This window comes from Tachypleus tridentatus, chromosome 3 (genome assembly GCF_004210375.1).
Source record: "Tachypleus tridentatus isolate NWPU-2018 chromosome 3, ASM421037v1, whole genome shotgun sequence".
Lineage (NCBI taxonomy): Eukaryota > Metazoa > Arthropoda > Merostomata > Xiphosura > Limulidae > Tachypleus > Tachypleus tridentatus.
Window position 1 is genome coordinate 19,795,219 of NC_134827.1, and position 27,711 is coordinate 19,822,929.

The following is a 27,711-nucleotide window of genomic DNA, read 5'->3' on the forward strand; positions in this document are numbered from 1 at the left end:
GCTTAATCAAAGTTTTCTATAGGTTTGAAACCAAATAATACTGTGTGAGTGATTTACTAAAGTTTCAAAGTCACGGCCAAAACACAACGATTCATTATTGGTATAAAATTTGTCTTTCACCAAATCATTCATAGATTTTTGTTGCATGTCCGTTGAAACTGCTAACACCTGGATAAATTTTCTAAAGTTATTAGAAGTTCTTGGTAAATATAATAAAATATAAGATACTCTGAATCCTAACCTTGTTTGCGCTGTTGGTATAGTTTTTATTACGTGATTTAACTTTATAAACATACAAGACGAGATTTAGCTATTTGATACAAAAGCGGTATTTTCTACTTGGTCTTTTGCTATTAAGTATTCATGTAAAAATATAGTGTTATACGTGTATATGTACATATAAAGTAGATAATAATAATTACTCTGATAGAAATGATACAGTAAAAGCATGGTATTAAAGGTAATGATAGGAGTGTCATCTTTATTGAGTAGAAGACCATTTACTAGTGTTTTGTTCCTCAGTTCTACCTATGAATAACAAACTTAGACGTTTGATGTAAAGAGATTATTAAATACTATTAAATGAGTCATTAAGTAAAATACTTGATAATTCTAATCTTTAATATACTCAGTCGTAAAACAAGAACAACGATACCATGTCTCATTATATAAAACCGATTATACATTTGTACTAACTTACATGTTAATTGTTGTAACCAAACAAAAGACGACTGTATCGTTACATTACAGAGTAAATTTTATGAATATTTTTCTTTTGAGATTTAAATCTTTTAAATAATGGTCTCACTTTACGAAAAAAAAATATTCTGATCGTATGTTGGACTGATAGGAATGTTCTTGAAAATTTTATATCTTTTAATGAGGTTCATGCCGAATGGGAGGTCATAGATTGAAGGTGACGATAATGTCAACTGGTCACCTTCAGATCCATTATGTTCAAGGCCTTGCTCTCTCCATTTCATGAGTCCTCTTTCTTCGTCTGTCCCTGAAATTCATACATTCTTATTATATATTCTCAGCTTTGAGAATAATTGAAATGTCTTATTATTTTTGTTTATCAAAATGAAAAGTGTTTATTCATTTACATCTAATATTACATTTATAGTTAAAATGGTCCAATATTTTTACATATTTTCCATGCGTTGCCTGTAGATAGTACACCCCTATCAGAATCATAAAGATATTGTGAATAGAACTTTCCATTTTCTTATACAGTTGTTTTTTTCCTGATGCTTCGTTGTTGCTCACCTTTGAATAAAAATGTTTGATACTTCTCGATTGTTAACCAAAAACAAACGAAACAGACTTTCTTTGATTCTACAGCTGTGGTTATATGATACATAAAACATACAGAAATTTAGTTTCTTGTAGGAAAGAGGTTATTTTAAGTTTCAATTTTATTTATTGTTACGTACAATGCTATACAATGAACTACATACGCTGTGTCCACTCCAGATATTGAAATTGATATTTAGCGCTATAAACTATCAGACTGAGGGCTAAGTCTATGAGACTTTCATGTCTGACTGTCACATGACATAAAAAGTGATCTTTTTGTGAAATGAGAGAGAATAGAATTCGTAAATATTTTACAACCAGATTCTGACTATTGTTACCAAATAATATATTTAACAATGAAAAATTGAAATATGTAGATGGGTTATCAAAAATGTCATGTTACAGGTGCAAGTTGATTTTTTCGTATTCGAAAGTAATGCAGAACAAAATTGTTTTTTTTACAGATTCTAAGAAAATGAAACTAACTGAATATTTTATGGCTAAAAAACTAATAAAATTAAACACCTAACGCAATACTTTAACAGTATCACAAATCCCATTGAAATGTAATCGATTTATTCAGGAGCCTCAAAGGAATGCTCTCTTACCTGATATAGAATTGTCTAACACAAAGGCATTTAGTCCACCAACAAATACTCTGGTGTTTAATAGAACTGTAATGAATTGGTTTCCTACGTCATTACCTAAACGAAAACAATAAAAGTTTTAATAATAAGATACATTTAGGTTTACCATCTAGTAGCAGCTTAAAGAACACTTCACGAACTTATGATCTTGTTCTCTGTTAACTAAATAAGTCTCAACCATCTTATAATGTTATAAGAATCTTCCATTTTGTGTGAGGCTAACATTTAGTACATATTTTTGTACATTTGATATTCTTCATGATTTGTAACTTGTGGATCATTGAACTGTCAGTATTATCTTAAATTTCAGAAATTGTTTCATTAGATTTAACAAATTTCCTTCTCCAAACTCCAGTCACACTCAAAGCTGTACCTACCTATATCAATAATACCTGAGTGAACCTTGAACCACTTTGGAATGGCAATGCCCATTAATAACGATAATCCAAGGATAAAAATATTTCTCGATGAGTAAAGGTCGATAAATTGGACATTGGACAGTCCAGTTCCCGTAACCATTACAAACATAACACATGTGATTCCTCCACCAATGGGCTCAGGAATAGTGTTTAAAAAGGCCCCAAACTTCCCCAGAACTGCAAACATCAACTTGGTAACAGCACCATACTGAATGACTCGTTGATTAGCCACCTGTTGGTGTGAAAAATTGAGGAAAAGAAAAAGTGAAGTGAGTTTTATGTTTCTGAAATATCAGCGGTTACTATATTTACATAAGTTAAGTTTTTGAAATATCAGCAGTTATGATATACACACGCATGTATAATAACACAATAAATCTAAGCAGTTAACAATAATATTCACAATTGTAATAGTAGTGCTCTAGTCTCTATTTGAGAAACAGCACATGGTCATACTTTTGTTATTCTGATTGCTGCAATAATTTGACTGTAAGAAGTCATTCCACCTCCAGATCTCCAAATTCCAGAAACGATACAGCAAATTCCTTTTGCAAATATTCCACGGTCTATGGCGCTAGGTGGAAGAGGAGGTGCGGAGACTAGTGTACGCATGCGTAGTAATCTTCTACTGATTCGAATACTGATGCTAGTATTCCTGCAAACATTCCAAAAACAGCACCGATACTGACTGTTGGTAAACCCCATTGTTCTGAAAGACGAAAATGAAGATGTAAATGGTCTATCTTTATTTCAAACATAATATTCTCGACTCCTTTAACAAAATACATGTACAATAAAACATAAAACTTTCAGATTATAACTTTTAATTAGTATATTTTTATTTCAAGATAATGAATAATCTTAATGATTATATATTGTTCAGTGAACTTCACAATAAAATTTCTTTTACAACAATTGAAGAGATAAGAAGTTCCTACATTGACAACTTGATCAAAAGATAATTTCGTAAACTACTTAAGTAAATAAAAAAATCTAAATTTTAATTAATATTTTTATAACTACTTTCCTGGATAAGGAAACACAAACCAGGGACTAGAGCACATAGTCTCTATACGAAGATCAGTTCTGACTGAGTTGATTGGTCCCACGGCACCTGCAGCAATTAGTATGAAGCAAATAACCCATGCAATAACTGTGGTAAGTAACACCTGAAGGTAGGCTTACAGTTATTTGTTATTAAATATTCAAATGGTGTTTCTAACGATTATACACACACACACACACACGCATACACACACATGTATATATTTATATGTTACTTTTATTAGAAATGTTTTTGCAGTTTATATTAGTAGTTAATTTTTTGTGAGTGGAAATTTGTTTACATACAATCAGAGGAATAATGCTTATTGAATATGTTGAGAACCAAAAACTTAACATAAACCTAAGGTGGATGTTCACTCTATAGTTAATTAGTAAAAGCTATTTAAAAAATACAGTTATAATGGTACAAATACGTGACACATAATATCATAACTATAAAGTTACTTATAAAGTAGTAATGCTGCAATATTTTTTCATATATAAAATATAAACATGTGTGATCTTGGCTTTGTGTTACCTATTTTGTAATGCTTCCTTCTGGTTTCCATTTTGTTATAGCTCGTAACTTTGCAACAAAAGAAGTTGGTTGTATTTAAATTCTTTTGTTTTTATAACTGTACAGCAAAACATTTCTCTATAACACTAAATTATTTCAGGAATGTTTCTTTTTACATTAACGTTAATAATTGAAATTTTGGTGTATATTTATCTAAAGGTGAAATGAGCCGTGTTTAAAACCCATACCCACTGGAAAAAAACTGGAAAAGGCAGTTGTTCGATCTTCTATCTTTTTTTTCTACTGTAGCTACAGCCAGGAATATTAATGTTTTTGAGGTACTGGGAGAAGAGTACAAGAAGTAAAATTGTTCTGAAAACAAAGATCAACAAGATACAGTTATTTTAATAGTGGGTTGTTGAGACACTGAATACTAAACTGGAAAAGCTATTTAGTGCAACAAAGTTTATATGAATGTTTAACAGTAGTAATTAATATGAGTTTGATTGTAGCAGTTAATGTTCTCAAAGTTAACACTTTACAGTGTTACAGTGTTATGTGAAGGAACACGCTTATATCTTTAGCAGTAATCATATCTCCCTGTATTCCTTCACCAGTGCATTTGCCATAAATGAACACATCTCGGTTTGCAGGGAAAAATTTCAAGTTTTCTAGTTAATTCTTAGGCAATAATTTTATGTCGTTGTTTTATTTTAAATAGCGAAAATGTTAAGTAAAGGGATTCGAACCGGCACCATGCAATTTTAAACGCATCAACCCCTAGGCCATGTCATGCTTATAGTGCATGGTATAATGTATTATGTTACATACTTCTGTAAATCGGTTTTACTGACCATTTATTTTCATTCACTTTTTAAAAGATAACGAAGAAATATTTTCCTCTAAGCATTTTTTTTCAAAATCTGATGCAAAATGAGACGATTATTAACTAACCGTAGAAAATATTAAATTATAAGATCGAGATCTACGATACGTGATAACGAAATAATGTTCTAGCATTAAGATAAACACTGTTGACACTATTATAGAATAGTTTCACCTTAATTTGATTTGATTCTCAATAAGGTTTTCATTTTGAAAGCCATTATTATGAGAACGGTTAGTTTGATTGAATGTTTGGAAAGGAAAATATAGTTGTAATAACTCATATGCCATACCGGGCCTTTGACGTATCAGTGCGATACCATAAAATATAGGCCCAGCCGGGCTAGGTGGTTAAGGCACTCGAGTCGTAATCTGAGGGTCACAGTTTCGAATCCCCGTCGCACCAAACATGTTCGCCCTTTCAGCCGTGGGGGCGTTATAATGTGATTGTCAATCCAAGTATTCGTTAATAAAAGAATAGCCCAAGAGTTGGCGGTGGGTTATCATGGCTAGCTTCCTTCTATCTAATCTTACACTCCTAAATTAGGGACGGCTAGCGTAGATAGCCCTCGTGTAGCATTGTGCAATATTCGTACACGGCTGTAAATTATTTCATATTTTACAAATAAAAGTTTTACTTGAGTATAACAAAACACCATTAATAAGTTTATTATAAAACAAGAATTACATAATTGCTATTCCCCAGTTTTTACTAGCTGTAAAAGTTGCTTCTTTGAAGAGAGAAAGTCCGACCAACGATATGGTAGGGACTATCACTAAAGGTGTTAACCACTGAAGAATAATTTCTATAACACCTGTATGTCCTATAACCATTTCAAAGATGAATGCACCAATGATAGCGCCTTGTATTTACACAAACATATCAAGACTTACATTTTAAATGATGCAAAGATATATTATAAATTATTGAATTTAAAGTATGTAATATATTTGCTGTTATACATATATTTTTATATCTATGTTTGTTTCATTTTAATGCATGAGACATAATTTGCTTAAATTGGATATATATTTAAAAATGTATGTAACTTATATTTTAAATTCTGTGTTGGGAAAGTCACGCTTGTTCTCCAAATTTGCAGAAGATTCCCGAGCGTAAGAATCTATAACGTACGATGTGTATGTAAAATATTAATGAATCCCAGTATAACTGGCAGCTGAATTTTCTAGAATTACGCCCATTGAGTATAAAAAGTAACCATCACAACACGCGATGTTGGGTAGTTACAGTCAGTGTACTATTAACCTCGGAAGCTATAATTGTGATAAACGCTTACTAGTCGGAAAAGAAGACCAAGAGTTGGCGTTGGGGAGTGATGTATAGCTGTCTTCCTTCTAGCCTTACCCTGCTAAATTAGGGACGTCTAGCGCAGATAGCCAAAGCGTAGTTTTGTGCGAAATTCAAAAGCAAAAAAAAGCAAACTAATAGGAAAGCTACAGATATTTGATCAGGAACGTTAATATATTTCGAACATTAGAAATGTTCAATTTCACTGAAATAGCATCATAAGTTAACTGTTAATAAAAGATTCAGTTCCAGACAACATGGATGGCCCGGCATGGCCAGGTAGTTGGGGTTCCTGAATGGCATCTGAAGGTCACGGTAACGAAATCTTGTAACACCGAACTTGCTCGCCCTTTCAGTCGTGAGGGTGTTATTATATTACACTCAATCCCAGTATTCATTGGTTAAAGTGTATCCCAAGAGTTGGCAGTGAGAGGTGATGACAAGCTAACTGCCTTCCTCTTTACTTACACTATAAAATTAGGGGTGGCTACCGTAAATAACTGTCGGGTAGCTTTGTGCGAAATTCAAAAACAAACCAGAACTGATGGAAGATTCAGTACTGTTTGAAAAATGCTTGTATATAAACGATTATTTGTAATTGATTATAATTAATATACTGTTTGTATATTAAAATATATTTTTGTTTAAATGTAGTTACTCGGAGGCTTGTCAGAGATGAATTATAACAGGTAACAAGCGATTTTTGTTTAAATAAAAAGATTTGTAAAGTTAACGCGTTGAGTAAAAACCTACGACTTTAATGAAATTAATAAAGTCGTTGAAGCTAAAATAGTTTTTTATTATTACAGTAATAATTTGTTTACATTTATTCAAATCTCCATCGTTAACACTAACATTTTTATTAATTTCCAGGTGTTCTTATTCAGTAGTGAATCAGATTTAAATAATTTAAGATATTGTGACTATTATTGCTTTTATTTTTCCATTAATTAACAAAATTTTTGCTCACCTCTCGCATTCTGATTTGCCAGATTTCTTGTAGCTCTTCTTCTGTTGCCGACAACAGTTCTTCTTCACCAGGACACTTCCACTGAAGTAAACTCAAAGTAGCAAATATCGGAGCCACAAAGGCAAAAGGCGAGCCTTGAATGAAAACACAAAATAAGATTTTACGTCTAAGTATTAAATCAGCTCTGTGTATAATTACGTAGAGTCCAAGCGACAACAAACAATATCAAAACTATCCTGAATGTATATATATATTTTCATTAAGAATTTGAAACAGGTTCAGAGTTCTACATAAAGCTGTATTATTGTCTAGTAATCTCTCACAGCAACAACTTCAGTATTCACCAAACAGGTTCTTTCATACACACAGTTTGAAGTCATTACGTCAAAATGATTAACGTCATTATCTAATGACATTGCCTATTTTCAATAATGCTATACTGTAGTTTACATTGCTAAAGGCTGATTTATAAACATTCCATTTCCAAGATCACCATTCTCACTGTATTTTATTTAGAGAATGAAGATAGTTGTATCACAACGCTTCTCTCAAAAATCAAAATACATAGAGATTCCAAAAAGGTACATCAGTTGTCTATATACATATGTCTTGATAAGGAATATCTTTAATTTTCCAGCTGCATGAGATAGTTGAACGGGTGTGGCTTAGTGACTAGTATACGTCAGCTATAACTTTACTTGTGGTTCTTTTGTTTTATTAGTGAGACAGTCATGTCCTACTATTCAATAGCAATGGAAATCGCAGTGGTTACTATGTCTAGCTGCCGTTTCCACAGTCTTACAATTCTAAAATAGATGTTGCAACATTCTTTGTTTGCACGTTCCTTACAAAGAAAATATTAAGCAGTAGATTTATGACAAAGAAACAAAAAATACGTAACATGGTGTGATTTCAGACTATTATAGTTTTTTATATATTTAAAAATGGCTGGTATGGATAGAAAAAGCACTATGATGAGGAGCGAACATATGGTCAGCTGTCTGTCAGTTACCTCTTTCTTTCTTTGTGAAACTAGCAATGACAGAAGAAGTTTGAAGGGGGTTGTGTAACTGAGTGCAGGAATGTAGAGGGCGTGCTAAGATGTTGGATTATATTTATTAAATAGGTATAAAGGTGTTCCTTTGTATTGGTTTATTCTGGGCTTGAGTTGTAGCGAAATTAAGGTTTCTTTAAATTTGCGTTTGTTTATGTTTGTCTCTTCATTTAGTATTTGGGTGTTTTCTACGGTTATGTTGTGGTTAATTGAGTTGCAATGCTCAGAAAAGTGTGAAGGTGGCTTTTTTATTTATTTTGTAATGTTCACACGTTTTGGAACACTACAAATCAAATAAACACAACATAACCACAGAAAACACCTAAATACTAAATAAACAAACAAACATAGTTCTTTCTCTACCCATACCAGCTGTTTTTACATATATATTTTTCTACAAGATTTTCTACAATTTTATGACATTGAAAATGTTCCACGCTTTTAATCCTTTAAGCTTAGATGGATCATATTCGCTTTTACCTTGTACCGAATGTTGACTGAATTATGGTTCCAAAACCTGACACAAAAAGTATTATTGATGTTATGTAGCCCCTCGCCGGGTCGGATTCTTGGATGAAGAACTTTGGTGTGACCAAGTAAGAATATGCCAAAGTCGACCCGAGCATCATCATACATTGCTATAATTGTAAAAACCAATAAATACAGTTAATTTTTCATGTTACAATCAAATACAACTTGAAATACGTTCTAAGCGACAGAAATAAACGTGAGGTGTTTTTATTAAACACTAAAGAAAGGAACTAAAATGTTTCTATATTAGTGGTTCAACAATATGTAACATTAACCACAATAATTTATTCTTCCATCCTATTCAGGTGACGATTTAATTGAATAAAAGAGTATTTTAGAATTTGCAACTGAATATTTTCTGTGAATTTCACCGCTGTCTGTGATTTGAAATATTACTGAGTTGTGTTTATAGTTAAGTCAAATGAAAGACACAAAAGGAAATGTATTAACTTAGGACAAGACAACAGTTTTAGTTTGAGATAGTAATATTTCTAATTCAACAGTATGAACTGTTTTTCATTTAATACGTCATAGCTGTTTCAAAAAAGTTTTACGTGTGTCACGTTTCAGATTCGAATGGTGTTTTGCCCATCTACGTGATTTAAACTAAGACATTAAAATTTACAGAGGAATCTCATATTTAAAAGCGTAAATGTATTTAAAAAATAAACACAAATAATCCAAGCTTAATTTTTGCGTTTAAAATATCACTAACAATAAAATTATTTAATGATATAAACTTCTTATCATTTACTTTGATCAATAGCAAAAATAAATTTGTAAGTTTTCGTTTTCGTCGCTAAAATTGTAAGCACTTATAAAAACACAAACACAAAAAAATCTGAAATCCATGTATCTTTAACATATTACTGACGCATTCCGTATTGGTGTGAGTCTAACCCTTCATGACCTATTAAATGAGGACAGGTTCATTATTATGACATCTCGTGTAACGTCGTTTTTGTACATCAAACACTTAATTATATCTATGAACGAGCAAAGTATCATCATTCAATATGTATGTGACGATCAGTCCCACTATTCGTTGGTAAAATAGTAGTCCAAGAGTTAGCGGTGGGTGTTGATGACTAGCTGCTTTCCTTCTTATCTTACACTGCTAAATTATGGACATCTAGCGCAGATTGCCCTCGAGTAGCTTAGCGCGAAATTCAAAAACAAACCAAACCAAACCTCCCACGACTGGAAGGGCGAGCATATTCTGTGAAAAAGGATTCGAATCCGCGACCCTCATTTTCCAATTCAAACTAGGCTTTTACCGCTGCGAGATCTGAGAGTTTCATTGTTTTGGAGTTGTTACCCGCTTTATTACTGAATGTTTAATATACAGCTTTTATATTGATCAGAAGTTATAGAATGTTACACAGTCTTATATCTCTAAAATATTAGAGTTCATCAAAGTTTGCATCTGTTTGTATTTGTTTTATATTCATTCCATTTTCTTTCCTTTTCATAGTAAGTACACAAGGTACATTATATGCTTCTAATGTGATGATTTGTGGTTAATTATGTACTTTTTTAACTTTTTACTTATTCCAAAAACAGAAAGACTTGATCTATTCAGTTTTATCACGTGCCGAACGTATAACAGAAAACTTTTTGAGAGCAATAAAAGGAAACAGGAAGCCGTAGTGTTTCATAAAACCTTATGCTGACTGGAAAATTTTGTTAGCAACAGCTTAGTTTATTGTTGATGGTTTTTTCTTTCTCTTCACGAAAAAAAAAACATTGAACTTAAATTATATATTTTAACGAAACGACAGCAAAGCCATTACTATAGCTTAACCGACTAGTTTTATCTAATAGAACGACAATCTAATTTTTAAACACTACATCATGACAAAATTTGGAAAATGGGAATTGTGTTATACAGTTAATTTTTTAAAGCTCATCTCTCCATGGAACAATGGTGAATAATGTAAATATTTGTATAATATTATACACGTGGTGTGAATTTCTACAGATTCCTTCACCAATCTATCTTGATATACATATAAAAGCGCAAGTGTCTCTTTCTGTGGGTCTGTTCCTTATCCACGCACGGTCACATTGGAAAAGTTACAAACACAGACTCAACTCACAGATAGAACTTTGTACGGGGAAGTAACGTGAGTTATGTAGATATTGCATCAGAACCAGCAAGTTGAGCCGAATGTGACCAATATAGTAACATGCAATCTTTCTCAGAGAGCTTGTATTTACGTTTCTTCTCTCTGTGAGGATTTATTATGGGTTATAACAATTTTAAAACTTCGCAAAGCTTTCATTTATACTCCTTATATCCCCCTTAATGTTTTCTACCTTCACTCAAACTCCCCCTGAACTGAAAAAGGCTGGTGCTTTCTTTCACACATGTACGAGCGCTCACATATTATGCTTTACTTGTGAGTACTCACAAGAAACTGTTATACGATGACTTTACAAAAATGTTTGATATCAGAACATTTTCATTTAGGTTCTGTTGCAACGAGAAGCGAGTAAATCAAATATTCATTAAAGGGGATGCTAATTAAGCCGCAATACGCTGAAAACATGTTACGTATTATGTAATTTATCACGGATAAGTCAACGATTTATTATGCAACATACTTTACCTATCACGATTTCAAATAGCTGGAAATTTTAATTTTAATTTAAAAGTTAGTTGAATGTCATTATGTATCAAATTTATATTCACTAAGAAAATTGATACATACAATTTTCTTTCTTTACACAAATATATTTTGATATACAAACAACAACACAATTTATAAGTACTGTTACTCTAAATAATGATTTATGTTCAAAAAAGTTGTAAACAGTACCGAGTCTTATATCTGGTCTGGAACTCAATCTTTTATTTACGGATCACTGAGAGAGAATTAATTTTGTATTGACGCACAGGTAAAATATAACCAACGGGGAAGTTAGCTTGCTGCTCCAACAAGCACACGAACGTCAGTCATAATAATATTTAGTATCCTGGTTAACATGCTAAAGTCCGAAGTTAATTCAATGAAGTTAAATCGTTTGTTACGTTCGAAACCAAAAAACGTTCTTCGTCAAATATCTGTAGTTTTTTGATTAATAAGCGTTTATCACAGTTATATTTTCCGAGGTAATAGTATACTAACTAAAGCAAACCAACAATATTAAACTGTCTACCTGCATTTCATTAGTTACCTTTTATAAGCTTGAGAGGGGATTTTCTTTAAATTTTACTGGTATTTTATATGCGCACATCGTATATTGTTGATTCTTATGTAGAGAATAGGCAAGGCTTTCGTATTACACATTTAACAATATAAGTTACATGCATTTCTAAATACGCATATTAAACTGAAACAAACAGATATTAAAATAAATATATAATGTTAAATCCGTTAAACATACTTGACCTGACAGCAGAAATTAGGACACCGAAATGTAGGAAATTTTATTTTAGAAGTTTGAAAATTCATTGAAAACACATAGCGATGTGTCTTAAAATAGTTTCAGCAGCATTAACTTTTTGTCACACGAAATTATTTAGTTAGGTAAAGAAATGACTTTTGCAAAATCTCTCGAGGAATAACGTTAACTTAATCAAAACCACTATAGTATTTAAAGTGTGTTTGTGTGTGTTTCTCGTATAGCAAAGCCACAAAGGGCTATCTGCTCAGCCTACCGAGGGGAATCGAACCCCTCATTTTAACGTTGTAAATCCGGAGACATACCGCTGTAGTAGCGGGGTGCGGGTATTTAAAGCCTGTTTCATCTAGTAGTTATACTCTGGTCCAAAATATTCAAGATACTGTCGAGAACATCCTCTAAAGATTCTTTCTGTATACAGATAGATAAGGGTCGAACTTAACTACTGCGTGAAATTTCTACTAAATTAATTTATTGTCAACAGTTTTACATTAAATAAGCTTTCGCTGTTGTAAATAACTTGTCCATATTTGACTGTTTTATTATAGTGCTGCCATCTGTGTTGCAATCTTATCATTATGCTCATTATTCAACATAATGAAGTCTTGTTCTTGTTACCTAACTTTATTTTCGTATTTTGTCTTTGTTTATTAATAGCAATAGAAATAAAACAAAGTATTAAAATACAGTTTATGATAAATTTGATTTAACGTTTCTTTTTTTCAGTTTCTATACCTATAACTAGATCTATCACTATCACAGTTCATTTAATTCTTTGTGACTTTTAACAAGAAACGTATCAAGTAATAATTATAACTCGACTAACCGTGGACTCCCACATTGGACATCCTTAGCTCTCAGCAGACAAATTTTCACTTTGATAGAATATGTCGATCCGAGAACGAAGATATATATTTCACTGTTATCTTACGAAGTACAGTGCATTTGGCTCAATTTAAAACACAATTATATTAATATATGTATCTTTTAGGATAAACTTTGAATGATAATATAGCCTGTCAAGTGGGTAACATAACTATTTTCTTCAGTAACGTGATACTTTTACTGCACGGTTCAGATCTTCATGAATCATGAGATACATTCATACAAATAGCAAAATATCAAATGTTGTTTATTACAAACTTTATTTATGTATTTTGCTGTAATTTGTGTACATACTCTTGACACAGTAAATATGTTTGGTTGTTTCATGTTTCCTAAGTTTTTACTTAATATTATTATGTGTGAAGTAACAACAGTTATCCATGTTATGTGTTTTCATAATTAATCACCAGTTAATTACTAGATAGAGTGTCTTCTTTATTTCACGTAATTAAATTCTTCCCCAATAATCATTAGAATTACAATTAAGCCCGAAATAAAGCGTACGCTCCAAATATCTAAATGAGAATGTTTTTGTTTCTTAAGGTGTATGATTATATCTCGTTTAGTAGATTGTTTAAGCAGAATATTTATGATACGTGTATTTGAATTGGAAGAAATTGCCTGTTGAAAAAAAAATATATGTAGAAGAAGATTTTACAATTTTAAAATTTTGTTTTTCTAGTTCAGGCAGTTGTCGCCCATTTCAGTGTACTCATCAATGTGATTTTACTCAAAATGCAACATATAGAAAGTATATTGAATTTTCACCAGTTATTTTGACTCAATGACTGAGTTTTATTTGTTTGTTTTGAATTTCGCGCAAGGCTACACAAGGGTCACCTGCGCTACCCGTCCCTAATTTTATTTCCCGGCATTAATACACTCGACTTATAATCTGAAGTGTGCGGGTCCTAATCCCCGTCATACCAAACATGCTCGCCCATTCAACCGTGGGGGCGTTATAATATTACGATTAATCCCATTTGTAAGAGTGTAGCCCAACAGTTGGCGGTGGGTCGTGATGATTAGTTGTCTTCCGTCTAGTCTTAAAATGCATTTATTATGGACGGTTAGCGCAAACAGCTCTCGTGTAGATTTGCGCGAAATTCAAAAGAAACCAAAAATCAAACCTAATTTATTAATGTAAGAGTAGAGAGAAGGCAGCTAGTTATCACTACCCACTCACTGTCATCTCTTATGATACTCTTTTACCAAAAAATGATGCGAATGACCGTCAATTTAAAGCGAACTTTATTCAGAAGAAGATAGTTACTAAGTAATTATTGGGTCTTGTTTCACTGTTTTGTCTATTAACAATATCTCAAATCTGGAAGATTGTTTTGTTTTTCAAATTCGCGCAAAGCTATCTGCGCCAGCCGTCCCTAATTTAGTAGTGTAAGACTGAATATTTAATTAAGGAAGCACCAATTTTCGGTAAAATTTGTGATGAAGTTGAAATAAAATATCACAACATAAAAATATTGTACGCTTGTATTTCTAAACCGGTAAACTCTTAAGTTACAATACAGCATTTCATATGAAATTCCAGAGCAATAAATAAAAATAATTTTCTCTTTACGCAGATCAATTCCGAGGATGCTACGAAATTAAATCTAATTCTGAAAATACACCTTGAACTTTTCTTGAAAGTTTTCTGATATTAAAACAAAGAGAAAGAAAATAACAAACTACCAAACAAATGCCCTGGAGTAACATATGATCAATGATGTTCAAACACTTTTGATAACAGTGGAATAGAAACTCTTTAACACAAGAGATTTTGAAGGGTGAACCTTTCTTCTTCAATTCGACAATGAAGAAAGAAGGTCCACAATTCTAAAACGCTCCGGTTATAGGGTTTCCGTTTCATCAATATTAACAGACTGCTGAATACAATACTTCCAACGCTATGCCAAACAAAAGTATGTAAATTCTCAAAGTTAACTGTTCTGTGTTATTTTTAATATAAGTATAAACTATTGGCATACAAAATACCTTTCAGTTTCCTAATAATTTACATTCGCTGTTTTCTTTTTTTAAATATATATACAAAAGGGTATTTGGTTTCTTGGAAAATATAAATCACTCGAATGAAACGAGACAAAACGGATGAGGTAGTTGACATGTTTATTCTATAAACTGGCTTAGCATGGCCAGGTGACTCGTAATCTGATGGTCGTGGGTTCGCATTCCCGTCGCGCCAAACATGCTCGCCCTTTCAGTCGTGGGGGCGTTATAATGTGACGGTCAATCCACCTATTCGTTGCTAAAACAGTAGCCCAAAAGTTGGCGGTGGGTGGTGTTGAATAGCTGCCGTCCCTGTTGTCTTACACTGCAAAATTAGGGACGGCTAGCGCAAATAGCGAGTAGCTTTGCGCAAAATTAAAAAAAAACAATTTTATAAACTAACCATGTTTACTCCCATAAAAAAAACTTTAATTTCAACTCTGTGTTACTAAATATCATGATTCTTTTGTAGAAACTCTTTAGCGGATTTACAACGCTAAAATCAGGGGTTCGATTCCCCTCGGTGGGCAGAGCAGATAGCCTGATGTGGCTTTGCTATAAGAAACACACACACAGAAACTCTTTAGAAACCTACGTGAATTGGCAACATTATCTCTAAGTTAAGAAATTAACAATATTAGAGGGAATAAACATTCACATATAAACTGTATGTTTGAGACACCTAATTAATGCGAAAACATGATACCATATGTAAGACAAAAAAAGAAACAACATAAACGTATGATCTCAGCAAATAAATTTATCACTAAGCAGAAGTTGTACTTAGAATTTATTTCTTTTTCAAAACAGCACGGCATGACCAGCTGGTTAATGGTTTCGACTTTCTTAAGGTCGCGGGTTAAAACTCTCCGTCACGACAAACATACTCACCCGTTTAACCGAAGGGGCGTTATAATGTGGCGCTCAATCCTACTATGCGTTGGTAAAAGAACAGCTTAAGAAATATACCAGGATAAACAATTTTAAATGCAATTTATTCAATAATCTGAACTTTTGGAAATATAAAATATTTTAGACTGTTTACATTCGATAGAGGGTTATGTCGTTGATAGAAGATTTCGTGTTTGAGACACTTTCAAGCTTTAACCATCTTTACCGTATTAACAGAAATTATAAAAAGTTTGAAACTTGTTATTTCTGAAATTAAGTGTTTTATGTTTGAAAATAAATATCATGTTAATGTTAATAACGTAAAAGAAGGATAATTCACAAAGTGTAATCATTATTTAATACATCAAAAGTTCTACAACAAATAACAACAGGAAATAGTCAAAACTTAATGATATACTCGATTATTAAACACTAGATGTCGCTGCAACTTATTTTACAAGTTTCTTGTATTTCTACAGAATTACTATCTATGCTAGCCATCACTATTTTTAACTAACATATAAGTAGAGGGAAGAACTCACTACCAACTCTTGAGGTATTTTCTATTAATCAAATAGTACGCTTTGATAATCGCTGTTCTATCACATTCAAGATCCCACAGAGTGGAATGAGTTTTTGTAACTATTACATATATACCTTGAATAACTTCAGAGAAGGACAATGTCATATATTAACATTTCTATTGGGAATTACAAGGTAGTAAAATCAGTAAATGGTATCATCTTTGGTATAGTACTACTCTGTTGTTATTTTCGTTATTTTGTTTATGTGTATGTGTGTTTCTGACCTTATTTTCTAAGCTGTTCTACACTGATTTCAGTCCTGCTGCACAACCTAAAGTGTTTGTTATCGTCTAGGTAAGGTAGTGTTAAGCAGAAAAAAAGTATTCAAAATCCTACTTTTATAGGCAATATTAAATTTTAAATCTACAATTTCAACAGAAACAACAATATTAATAAAACTAATTATAATGATAAAAAGCACACCAGACTGCACATTTGTCTGTAATGTTTCTTAGTTTGTTTGTTAGAGATTTCGAATTGAGCGCGTGTAAACGGAATATTTTGAGTTATGCTTTATCATTTATCTCGAATGAGTATCTGATTTATTATTTTAAGTATTACAATTTCATATATGCAGTTGTTGTTGGTCCCTTTGTGCTCTGCCCACCACGGGTGTCGAAACCCGGTTTTTAGCGTTGTAAGTCCGAAGGCATGCCGCTGAACCACTGGGGAGCATACATGTAGAACCCGTGTCAAATTGTAATTAAATTTTAAGTATTAATTAAATGTAGATATATGTCAAATTTATGATATTTTACAAGAAGAATAACCGACACATATTTCTTTCTCAACACATACATACTTCAATATACAAACAATAACACAATTCATAATATCAGTTATTACAAATATTAATTAGAAATGATAATTTATACATAATATTTTTACCAAGTTGCAAAGAATAAAGAATCTTTTCTCTAGTCTGAAACTAAATACTTTATCGATGGTTTACGATGAACGAATTAATTTCGAGTCATATCAGTACACTAAATAAACGGGTAGAAGCTAGCTCTCTCTTCTTGGCTGCTTTCACGTGATTTATTAACAGTCGATGTTATACAATGTACTCGTAAAATACTAACGTCCAAAGTTAATTCACTGAAGTTAGACTGTTTGCGATGTCCGAATTCTTTCAATGTTCATGCTTAAATATCTGCAGGGTTCCAATTGATAAACGTTTATCACACTCATAGCTATCGAGGTTTATAGTATACTAACTGTATAAAACCAACAATTTACAACTGTTTTTAACGTGAGGATATATAAACTACGGGAGGTATTCTCAAAGGCACATTTGCCAACGATATTGGTACACAGTAAATAGATGATTCTTACACTCGAGAATCTTTTACAGATTTAGAGAAGAGGCGGACATTTCGAAATACACATTTTATAATATAAGTTACAGCATTTTTAAATATATATTTAACTACAACAAATGTAAAGTTGAAAATAAATATATAACAGTAAATAAGTAAAAAATACAATTTTTATGCTCATCAAAAACTAAATCTATTTTAAGTTTAAAATTTTTCATTCTGACAGAAAGAGTTTCGTCACTTCTGATGACATTACTTTTCTCCATCTACTACTATTTACATAATTTGATTATGTTAATTTCAGTATTCGTTGGTAAAAGAGTTGCCGGTGGGCGGTGATGATGACGAACTGCCTTTCTCTCGTGTTACACTACTAAATTAGGGATGGCTAGCACAGATCACTCTCGTGCACCTTTGCGCGAAATTCAAAACATATTTGAAAGTAATATAATTATATCAAGGGTAATATTTATGTAAATAATACTTGAATATTTTTTACCTTCTATTTCAATGTTTAATTTATGCTAAACAACCCAAATTACTTAACAAGATTCACGTGACGTTGAATGTTCAGAGATGTTTATTTAAGTTGGCAACAATACTGGCACTCACTGGTATTTACAGTACATTGTTTAATCTTACAGTCGAGAATCTTTCAAAAACTTAGAGAGGAGGTTAAAATTCCCATTACACATTTAACAATACAAATTAAATAATTTTTATATCTATGTTCAACTAAAACAACCATCGATATTAAAATAAATATAAAAAAATAAATCAATAAAAAATACAATCTCTAATTATCACCACAACATACATTTGTTTCTAAGTTACACAAAATTTAAATTTTGTGAGTTTTGTCACATCTTATGATATTATGTTTTTATAGCTCCTCCTACCTTGTAGCGATTCACGAACGTAGCATATGAAACACACGTAGTACACCTGGTTCAGTAAACAACAGCGCGAAGATTGGTAGGAACTTTTGTACACAGTTCGACAGTTGTTGTCAACGTATCCTGTCAGTATCTGTATTTATTGCTTTTGAAATCGTTCAGAAAATATTTCGGAAGCATGGAACAGGATAATCCGGCTTTTGAATTGAAGGTATGTTGATAAAATTTCGAATATTAAACCATTGCACTATGTGTGTTATACAACTTTGTTAGGCTGTTAACAAACGAGGCGAACGTATATATGTAAAAACGGCTCGTTTCGGTTGAGAAATTTTTTTACATAAAGGAGCGAACAACATTTCGACCTGATACATTCAAATATCTAAGCACGCCCTCTACATTCCGACACTCGGTTACACAACCCCTTTCAAACATGTGGTCAGCCTCTGGTCAGTTACCTCTTTCTTTCTTTGTGAACCTGACGATGATCGATGAGGGTCGAAACGTTGTTCGTTCCTTTAAATTAAACATTTTTCAACCCAAACGAGCCGTTTTCACTCATATATTTTTCTCAACAAGTGGGTTATATCGACATTACTGATACTTACGTATATAATTTTATTCGGTGTATATTCCTGGCATGAACTAATAAGATGTTATTGGTAATTTGAATGTTTATCTCGAACTTTGTTTTCGTAATTTAAAATGAATAGCATTTTACGAGCATCATGTGAATCTTGTTAAATATTATTGGATGTTTAGTTTAAATAAAAATTTAAATACACGAAAAAAATCTTCAAGGATTATTTACACAAATACCCTTGATATAATTATTATACTTTCAAATCTCGCTTAAAATTATCTTAACAATTCAACTGAAAACTACGACTGTATTTCGATAAAATCAAAAATGTGCAGAAATGACGAGCTATAACTCTGTAAAGAACGTTGATTCAAGAACATGAAAAACAGGTTTTGCAAGTTTAAAAGAATGAATGCGTAGTAGTACATCTAAATATTATGAACAAGACAACAAATAATTTGTTTGTGAAGACGAGAAAAACTCACTTGTGCAGAAAAATATATATGTAAAAACAGTTGGTATGGATAGAGAACTACAATGTAGAGGAGCGAACAACGTTTCGACTTTCTTCGGTCATCATCAGGTCCACAAAGAAAGAAAGAGGTAACTGACCGATAGCTGACCACATGTTTTAAGGCGGTTGTGTAACTGAGAGTAGGAATGTAGAGGGCGTGCTTAGATGATGGATTATATTTATTAATATTGGTACAAAGGCGTTCATTTGTTTTGGTTTATTTTGGGCTTGAGTTGTTGGACAAGTAAGGCTTTTTTAATTTCAGGTTTGTTTATGTTTGTTTCTTTATTAAGTGTGTGAATGTTTTCTATAGTTATGTTGTTTTTATTTGAATTGCAGTGTTCGAAGACGTGTGAAGGTGACTTTTTGTGTTCTTTGAATTTGGTTTCCATTTTTCTACTTGTTTAAATCTCTGGTTTAATGCAGCATGTCAGTTGATGGGCTAAGTTCATTTTTTGTTTCTGTAAGTTATGTAGTTCTTTGTATTGCGTGTTCAAGAACGCTTTAAGTAGTTTTTTCTGTAAATTTTGAATAATGTTTGTGCATTGATTAAATTTTTTGATAGTTTTACCTTTAGTAGTTGTTGGTGATTTTAGTTTCTGGGCTTGGCGTATAATGATATACAATACGGTTTACAGTGGTTAGCATTCTGTTCACAGCTTTTGTAAGGTGTGAGAGGCTTACTTTGCAAAATAAAGATACCTAACACCTCAACTGTTTTTATCGCAATTTTTTGAGTATTTATATTTTTCCAAGAAACTAAATACTTTTCTAGTTACTCTATTTGAAAATCAGGGAAGGTAAGTTAGTGAAGAACCGAACATTATCCCATATAACAACATTTTCTAAATATTTTGAAAATCAACAACATGTAGTAGTTAACTTTACGAATCTAGATACTTTTACATTTGCGTAGTTTTGACATTAATTTAGCAATCTGTTAAAAAGGACTGAGAACCTTATCATGTTTATTACATGTCATCATATGTTATCCCAGAGCATTTTGCTTTTTTGTTTATTTTAATATCATAAATACTTCAGTAAAAGATTAAGATATATTTTAAAAATTAAATGTGCATTTGCAGCGTCATCTGAATCAGTCTGTTTTAAAAATAAATTAGACCAAAATGAATAGTAACAAATATATATCTAGTTTTTGAAATTCTCATCTCACACCAGTAACTTACAAAGTTTGTAAGTATTTTTATATTTCATGGCATATGTACTTTTATCTGACGTCGGAACAGCATCAACCTATAACTTTTAGCTTTCCCTATTAATGTCATTTTAGAGTCTACTGACTGATAACGCACTACTGCATAGTATTGCAAATGATTCGGTTAATTGGAAATGAAAAGTGTTATGAAGTGTTAAAAGTTGAAACTATGAACAAATTGAAAAAAAATACAAGTATGATATTAAGGTTATTTTAATACTTAAATATTAACTTACAAATCAAAAGTTTGTATCTATTTATATTTAAAATGCTGATAATCAAACATTTAAAGTTAATAATATGCCTCCCAAAGAAATGTTAAAACACCTGCTTTAGAAATACAATCCTGGGATGTACTTGTATTGTACCTTTTAATTTTAATTTCATCAAAATTTTACCTAAAAACATGTAGTACGTTGTAAACATTACGCAGCATTTGTTAATGAAGGGCCACGGTATAAATATTCTCACTTCATTGGCCAGTGGAGGTTTTATTAAATGTCATTATACATTTAAAAAAAAACATAAAGTTCGATAAAACATTTGTTTTGAATACTGAGATGTTTATGTGCATAAATATTAAAAAGTAGAACAATACAATGGATAACAGGTTTGGAAGAACACAATGAAAATTTTCTAAGTGTGTTTTACATATTGAAATTATATATATTCGTTCGTAGGACGAAACAAAAATCGCAAAAAAGGAAATCCAGATAACAGTCGATGAACCTAAGGTAAGAAACAGTCTGATGTAGAGATATTACAAAATATTTTCTGAAATAGAATTGTTTTTATACAATTTGGTTAAATGTTTTAGCTCTAACAGAGATTATCAACTATAATAATTCCAAGTTATATTTGACTAGTTTTTCTAATAGTTTATTTGTTTTTTTTGTTTGTTTAGGAAATAATATCAAAAACAATAATTGAATTAACTTTCAGCCAATCGTGTGCTTTCTTCCTAATGAAACGAAAAGACACGCTTGTTAAAGTACATGGTTTGGTTTGTTTTGAATTTCGCAAAAAGCTACACGAGGGCTATCTGAAAATTGATACAGGCAGTTTTTGTTATAAAAATATATTTTAAAATACAATCAATTACAAAATGTACAATAATTGGTATTACAAATAATTATTAACCTACAAAGATTTTCAAAACTTGCAAATAATAGCGAGACTTTCAGACCATGATAAAAGAACTAAGTTCAAGTTGATGTAGATACGATTTACTTGACATAAAGCTAATTCTTTGTTATTCGCTTTTCACACGTCGAGTTTTTCACCTCTGAGAAATATATTATGTGTAAGTAAAAATAGTTATGTCCGATGTGAATCCCCTGAAGTTAAATGATTTTTAATATTCGAAATCTTTTAACATTCCTGGTCAGATATCTGAAGTTACCGATTAGTAAGTGTCAATCATAGTTTTAGTTTACGAGGTTTATATTACACCAACCCTACCAAAACAGTACCGTATACTGTCTTATGACGTGACACGTTTGTTACATTTATAGGCGTGACGTGAGTTTATGAACAATACATTAATGTTCAAGTACATACATATATTGTTGGATCTTATTGTCGAGAATCAACTACACATTTAGTGAATAGGCGGGAATTTCGCAATACAGATTTAACAGTATCAGTTGTGTACATTTTTAAATATAAATTTAAATGGGTATATTGTAGTAAATCTCTCACAAGAAGTTATAGAAACACAGAATTAGCTTTGAGAAATATGAGTTTCTTTATGTAAAAGTGGAACATATAACACTAATGTTACTTCAAATCACTTCATTGTCTAAGTTTTAAGGAATCCAATTCATTATTTTACAATAAATAGGATTATGTAGTGCAGCCCAAAGACGAAGGAAGATTCAGGGGTGACATCTTATACACAGTGGATGAAGTTCCTCGTTGGTACCTGTGTTTCGTACTTGGGATCCAGGTGAAAATACGAATTTTAATGTAGTTATTTTATTATGTAGTATTACTTGAATAAATAATATTTAACGTGATTAAATACATATAAAATCTTATTATATGTTATAATTATTATTCTTCATTAAACAATTCCACATTTTTCATCCTCACAAGACTCACCTGTTGATGATACTCGTCATGTTTAACGATGATGATGAGGTTTATTAACACAAATTATCTAAATATTTCGTATTATGTTTACAGTACCATATGTTATTGATAGCAAATTTCACTCAGTGAATCGTTTATTTCTTTTTCCAATACTGCTTTGAAAGAATATCTCAGCTGTAAATATGATGTTTCCACTGCAACATTTCACTTTAACATTAGTATTTCCTTAATTAATGCAATTCTTCATTCCGACTTTAACATTGTTTTTGTTTGTAAATAGAGTTTGAAATCAACTTTAATTTTGAAAAGTCACTTTCCTCTGTATTCTTACTATCGGTTTCTATATTTTAGTTTTCTGCTTCTTAACTTTACTATAAAATTATAAACCATAAAGAAGTGAAACATTCTACTGTTTCCCGTTACTACAGAGCTTATATTGATCTTTTCTTTGTTTCTCTTTAGTGTTACCAGACTTCACACAAATAATTTTTCAATAAAAAACGTTATACTTTGTGTTTTAATACACATTTTTAGTGTTATAATTAATTTTTTGACATATCGAATAAAACACGCATAGATATAATTATAATGAACTACACGTATCACAAAACATTATCTTAGTACGGGCCTTATTCTTCTTTGATGTGAGTTTCTTTGTTTCAACTCATAAAAGCGTGTCATACACTGAGCTCTCTCAACTATTACATACACTGTGCACTATTTTAAGTGCAATTACTATACTTTATTATTTATTTTACACGTAGTTTTATTAAACGAAGTTATGTGTACGTTAATTTGTTTGTTTAATCGCGTAAACATTTTTTCCAAAGGGTGTGTGTTTTCTTATAGCAAAGCCACATCGGGCTATCTGCTGAGCGCACAGTGGAAAATCGATCTCCTGATTGTATCGTTGTAAATCCGAAGACTTACTGCTGTACTAGCGTGGAGATGTTTTCAAATAAACCAGGATTTATTTATCCAGTATGTAAAGCCCCTAAGAAAGCTTAGTTTAAACGCCAAGTGTGGAAATGAGAAAATAAGGAAAATTCAAGCAAAGATCACAGAATATACTGCAAATGTTTTATAATTACAGATCTTCAACTGTACTATTCTCGTCGTATTTGTTGAAGATTACGAGTTTCGTTCAATCAAAGGATGGTCGACTGTGGATATGGGATTGAAATAATGTTCTTATGTACTCACCTAGTTTGTAATAATCCATAAAGGTCTATATTAAGAATGCAATTTTATAAAATATAATAGGCTTAACGTAATATCTTATACCAGTGTAACTGATTATTATTATATTTCTTGAGCTACTGAAAGATGGTTAAACTGTATCAGTTAACATTATAATGCACAAAACCAACGTAACAGTTGCCATTTTAATTATAATATATATAAATTAGTTTGTTTATTGTTACATGATGTTGAAACACCAACATAAAAATAGTGTAGTTCTCTTCACTAGAGTTTAATTAAAGTACCTTACACTTTTCTCTATTCCTAAGAACGGTTCTGAAGTAGTATTTCATTGAAATATGAATAAGAAACGGTGTTTATTGGTTTTGTAATAATAGCAATATCTGATGATGTTCGGGTCGACTGTGGCATATTCTTACTTAGTCACACCAAAGCTCTGCATCCCAGAATCTGACCCTGCTAGAGGCTACATAACATCAACATTATTTTTTGTATCAGGCTTAGGAACCCTAATCCAGTCAATATTCGGTACAAGGTAAGAGTCTAAGTCATATATCTAACTTTATAGGCATAAAGTTTGAGAGATTTGAAATATCATAAAACTGTAGTATTATGGAATGATGTCCTTGTTATGTACTTACACTGTCGTGTTGAATCGCGAAATTATATCACAACACTATTTATTAACTTATGTTCAAATATATAAATGAGAGGAATCCGGCCAATACTTTCTAATGAAATATAGTTATTTTATGCTACAGAATGTGTTATGTTACAATAAAGTTTTATTTAATTTACTTTAACCTTTATGTGCAGTCCCCTGACAAAGTCCATTGTTTATCAGAGACATTTGCAACGTAGATATTTATACGTTTAGTTTATTCAATTATTTTCGGTTTAAGGATCTGGAATTAATAAGATGGGAATATTATCTTCTGTTGATGACCTTGATAAAGTTTTTGTTTATTTATTTGGAATATCTCGCAAAGCTGCACAATGGCCATCTTCGCTAAGGGTCTCTATTTTAAAAGTGTGAGCGGAGGCACCTAGTCATTACCACCATTTGCAGATTATTGAGCTACTTTTTTATCAACGAATAGTGGAATTGTCCGTTACCTTATAGCGCACCTATAGCTGAATGGAGGAGTATATTTGATTTGACGAAGATTCGAACCCACGACCCTCAGACTGCCAATCGAGCTCAATATCGAACTGGAAATAGACAGCTCAAATGTTGAAAGTGGAGCAGTGGTCTATTCCAATAGTTCAATTTTTCAGTCAAGAACCTCCAAGTGGCACAGCGGTATATATGTGTATTCGCACCGCTATAAATCAGGTTTCGTTACAAATGGTAGGTACAGCACAGATAACCTGATGTGTAGCTTTGAACTTCATCCCAAATAAAAAACAAAATTATTGAAAATGTATTGGCGAGAGGTTTACTAATTAGTAACAAACACAATAAGTGTTTTAGAAAACCAATGAAATATAAGAGGTGCTTGTGTAAGAAAATTAAAAGAACGTTAAAGATATTCCTTACGAAGACATATATATAAAGACGGGTAACGTGCCGTCTATGAATTTCCACGTTTTCGGATTGCTTAAAGAAACGTTAAGATCCTACCATCTACTCTAGATGGAATATGGTGAGAAACAAGGAAGAATAGAGAGCTTTGGACACGGAATTTTTTATAACTTTGGGAGAAATTCAAACGAAACAAACAAAGCAAAATGTAAAGCTCTAAATTCGTCACATTCTATAAACTACGCTACATGGTTACTTGCAATACCCAATGTCATTTGATAAAACATAAGTAGATAAACTGTTGAAATTTGAAAACCTTTTTGATGTAACGTTTACAAACTGTGTATATGAAAGAAGCTGTCTGGTGATAGGTTAATAGAAAAAATATAGTTTTATATAGAACCCTGCACCTGTTTCAGATCTTTTTCTATAAATATACATATGTTAAAGATAGTTTTGATATTGTTTATAGTCGCTTGAACTTTCTGTGCAATTATAAACAGAACTGATTTAGTATTTATACGTAAAACCTTACTCAGTGTTTTTTAATAGACTTCCGATAATTCAAGGCCCGTCTTCTGTCTTTCTCGCTCCGATATTTGCTATTTTGAGTTTAAGTCAGTGGAAGTGTCCCAGTGAAGAAGAAATGTTGTCGGCTACAGAGGAAGAGCTACAGGAAATCTGGCAACTCCGAATGAGAGAGGTGAGAAATTATATCAAAACAGGTTTTTTGAAATATTTTGTATCCAACATAAGAAATAAAGAGTTTATTAATTAACGAAAACGAAAAAACAATTACTGTCACGAAATCCTAAATTATTTATTTTTGATCTGCTACTGAATGAGTACACCTGGAAGTTAATAAGAATGTTAGTGTTAACGACAGAGATTTGGAGAAATTAGTACAATTTATTATTGTTGTAATAAGAAGTAGTTCAGCATTACATACTTTAATTTCATTAGTAAGTCGCAGGTTTTTATTTTTACGCTATGCGTTAACGTAAGAAAACTTATCACTAAAATAATATATTATTATATTCATTTTTTTAATCATTAGGCGATACTGTCAAAAATTCGGCGGGCAGTACTATTGACAATCACTAGTATTTTATATTTACATGTCGTACAGTGTTGATTCTTATGATCGAGAATCTTTTAAAAAATTAGTGACAATACAGGTTATTCGCATTACATATTTAACAATATATGTAACATGCACTGAGGTGAAACAGTCATAAATGTAAAAGTAAATGTATACCAGTAATTCCGTTATTCGCTTTAAATTCAATAAGTAATGGCCTGGTATGGCTACGTGGTTAGGGAGCGTGACTCGCAATCTGAGGGATGCAGGTTTGAATCCGACTTTCACCAAACATGCTGGTTCCTTCAGCCGTTTGATTATTATAATGTGGCAATGAATCCCACTATTCGTAGATAAAAGAGTATCCCAAGGGTTTTCAGTGGGTGGTGATGAATATCGGTCTTCCCTCGTCTTTCAAAATTAAATTTATGAAATCTAGTGCACATAACTTTGGTAGAAATTCAAACGAAACAAACAAAGCAAAATGTAAAGCTCTAAATTCGTCACATTCTATATTTTTATATATTTTTTATATATCAGTGAAATAATTAAGCAGTCTATTAAATAATGAAATAAAAATCCTGTTTAAGTCTCTGTGACGGATTTAAACCCAGATTTAAATATGGATTTGAGATTTTTTTTATTAAATGAAGTTGTTACAAGCACTTACATTAGAAAACACGAAAATTAATCACGTTGATCATGCAGTTATTTTTTGATAAAATTAGGATTTCCTTTTCAGAGAGAGAAAACGTCTAATTATTTTTTTTTTAGATTTTCGAATAATTCCTAAAATAAACCTGAGAGACACTTCACTAATTACTTATATG

The 27,711-nt window shown here is 31.6% G+C and overlaps 2 protein-coding genes and 1 long non-coding RNA gene across 7 annotated transcripts in view; 1 reads left to right on the forward strand and 2 right to left on the reverse strand.

Annotated features, from left to right (window-relative positions):
* Window positions 1-18,756, reverse strand: LOC143246491 (solute carrier family 23 member 1-like). 3 transcript variants are annotated; one of them, XM_076493307.1, is made up of 6 exons: window positions 18,669-18,756; window positions 7,091-7,224; window positions 2,822-3,074; window positions 2,324-2,597; window positions 1,908-2,003; window positions 5-1,006 (listed from the first exon to the last, which is right to left on the reverse strand). In XM_076493307.1, exons 3-6 carry the CDS (start codon window positions 3,068-3,070, stop codon window positions 810-812), a joined length of 816 nt encoding a protein of 271 aa, XP_076349422.1. In that variant the 5' UTR covers window positions 3,071-3,074; window positions 7,091-7,224; window positions 18,669-18,756; the 3' UTR covers window positions 5-809. The 3 variants fall into 3 exon arrangements, with proteins under 3 accessions (XP_076349424.1, XP_076349423.1, XP_076349422.1); XM_076493309.1 differs by lacking the exon at window positions 18,669-18,756 and having other exon boundaries at window positions 1-1,006; window positions 2,339-2,597; window positions 7,091-7,399; XM_076493308.1 differs by lacking the exons at window positions 7,091-7,224; window positions 18,669-18,756 and adding an exon at window positions 3,413-3,749 and having other exon boundaries at window positions 4-1,006.
* Window positions 18,745-27,711, forward strand: part of LOC143246490 (solute carrier family 23 member 2-like) — a 16,021-nt gene continuing 7,054 nt past the window's right edge. Inside the window, exons 1-6 of one of the 3 annotated variants that reach the window (XM_076493304.1) lie at window positions 18,745-18,876; window positions 21,659-21,712; window positions 22,822-22,926; window positions 23,922-24,053; window positions 24,653-24,810; window positions 26,353-26,503. In XM_076493304.1, the coding sequence (XP_076349419.1) occupies window positions 18,844-18,876; window positions 21,659-21,712; window positions 22,822-22,926; window positions 23,922-24,053; window positions 24,653-24,810; window positions 26,353-26,503 (633 nt within the window). In that variant the 5' untranslated portion in view covers window positions 18,745-18,843. Of the gene's footprint in view, window positions 18,877-19,765; window positions 19,852-21,658; window positions 21,713-22,821; window positions 22,927-23,921; window positions 24,054-24,652; window positions 24,811-26,352; window positions 26,504-27,711 lie in introns of those variants that run through there. The other 2 variants (XM_076493306.1, XM_076493305.1) reach the window with 2 other exon arrangements.
* The window catches only part of LOC143246496 (uncharacterized), a 71,542-nt gene continuing 65,370 nt past the window's right edge, over window positions 21,540-27,711 (reverse strand). Inside the window, exon 4 of the long non-coding RNA XR_013025996.1 lies at window positions 21,540-21,707. This is a non-coding gene — a long non-coding RNA (uncharacterized LOC143246496). The remainder of the gene's footprint in view (window positions 21,708-27,711) is intronic.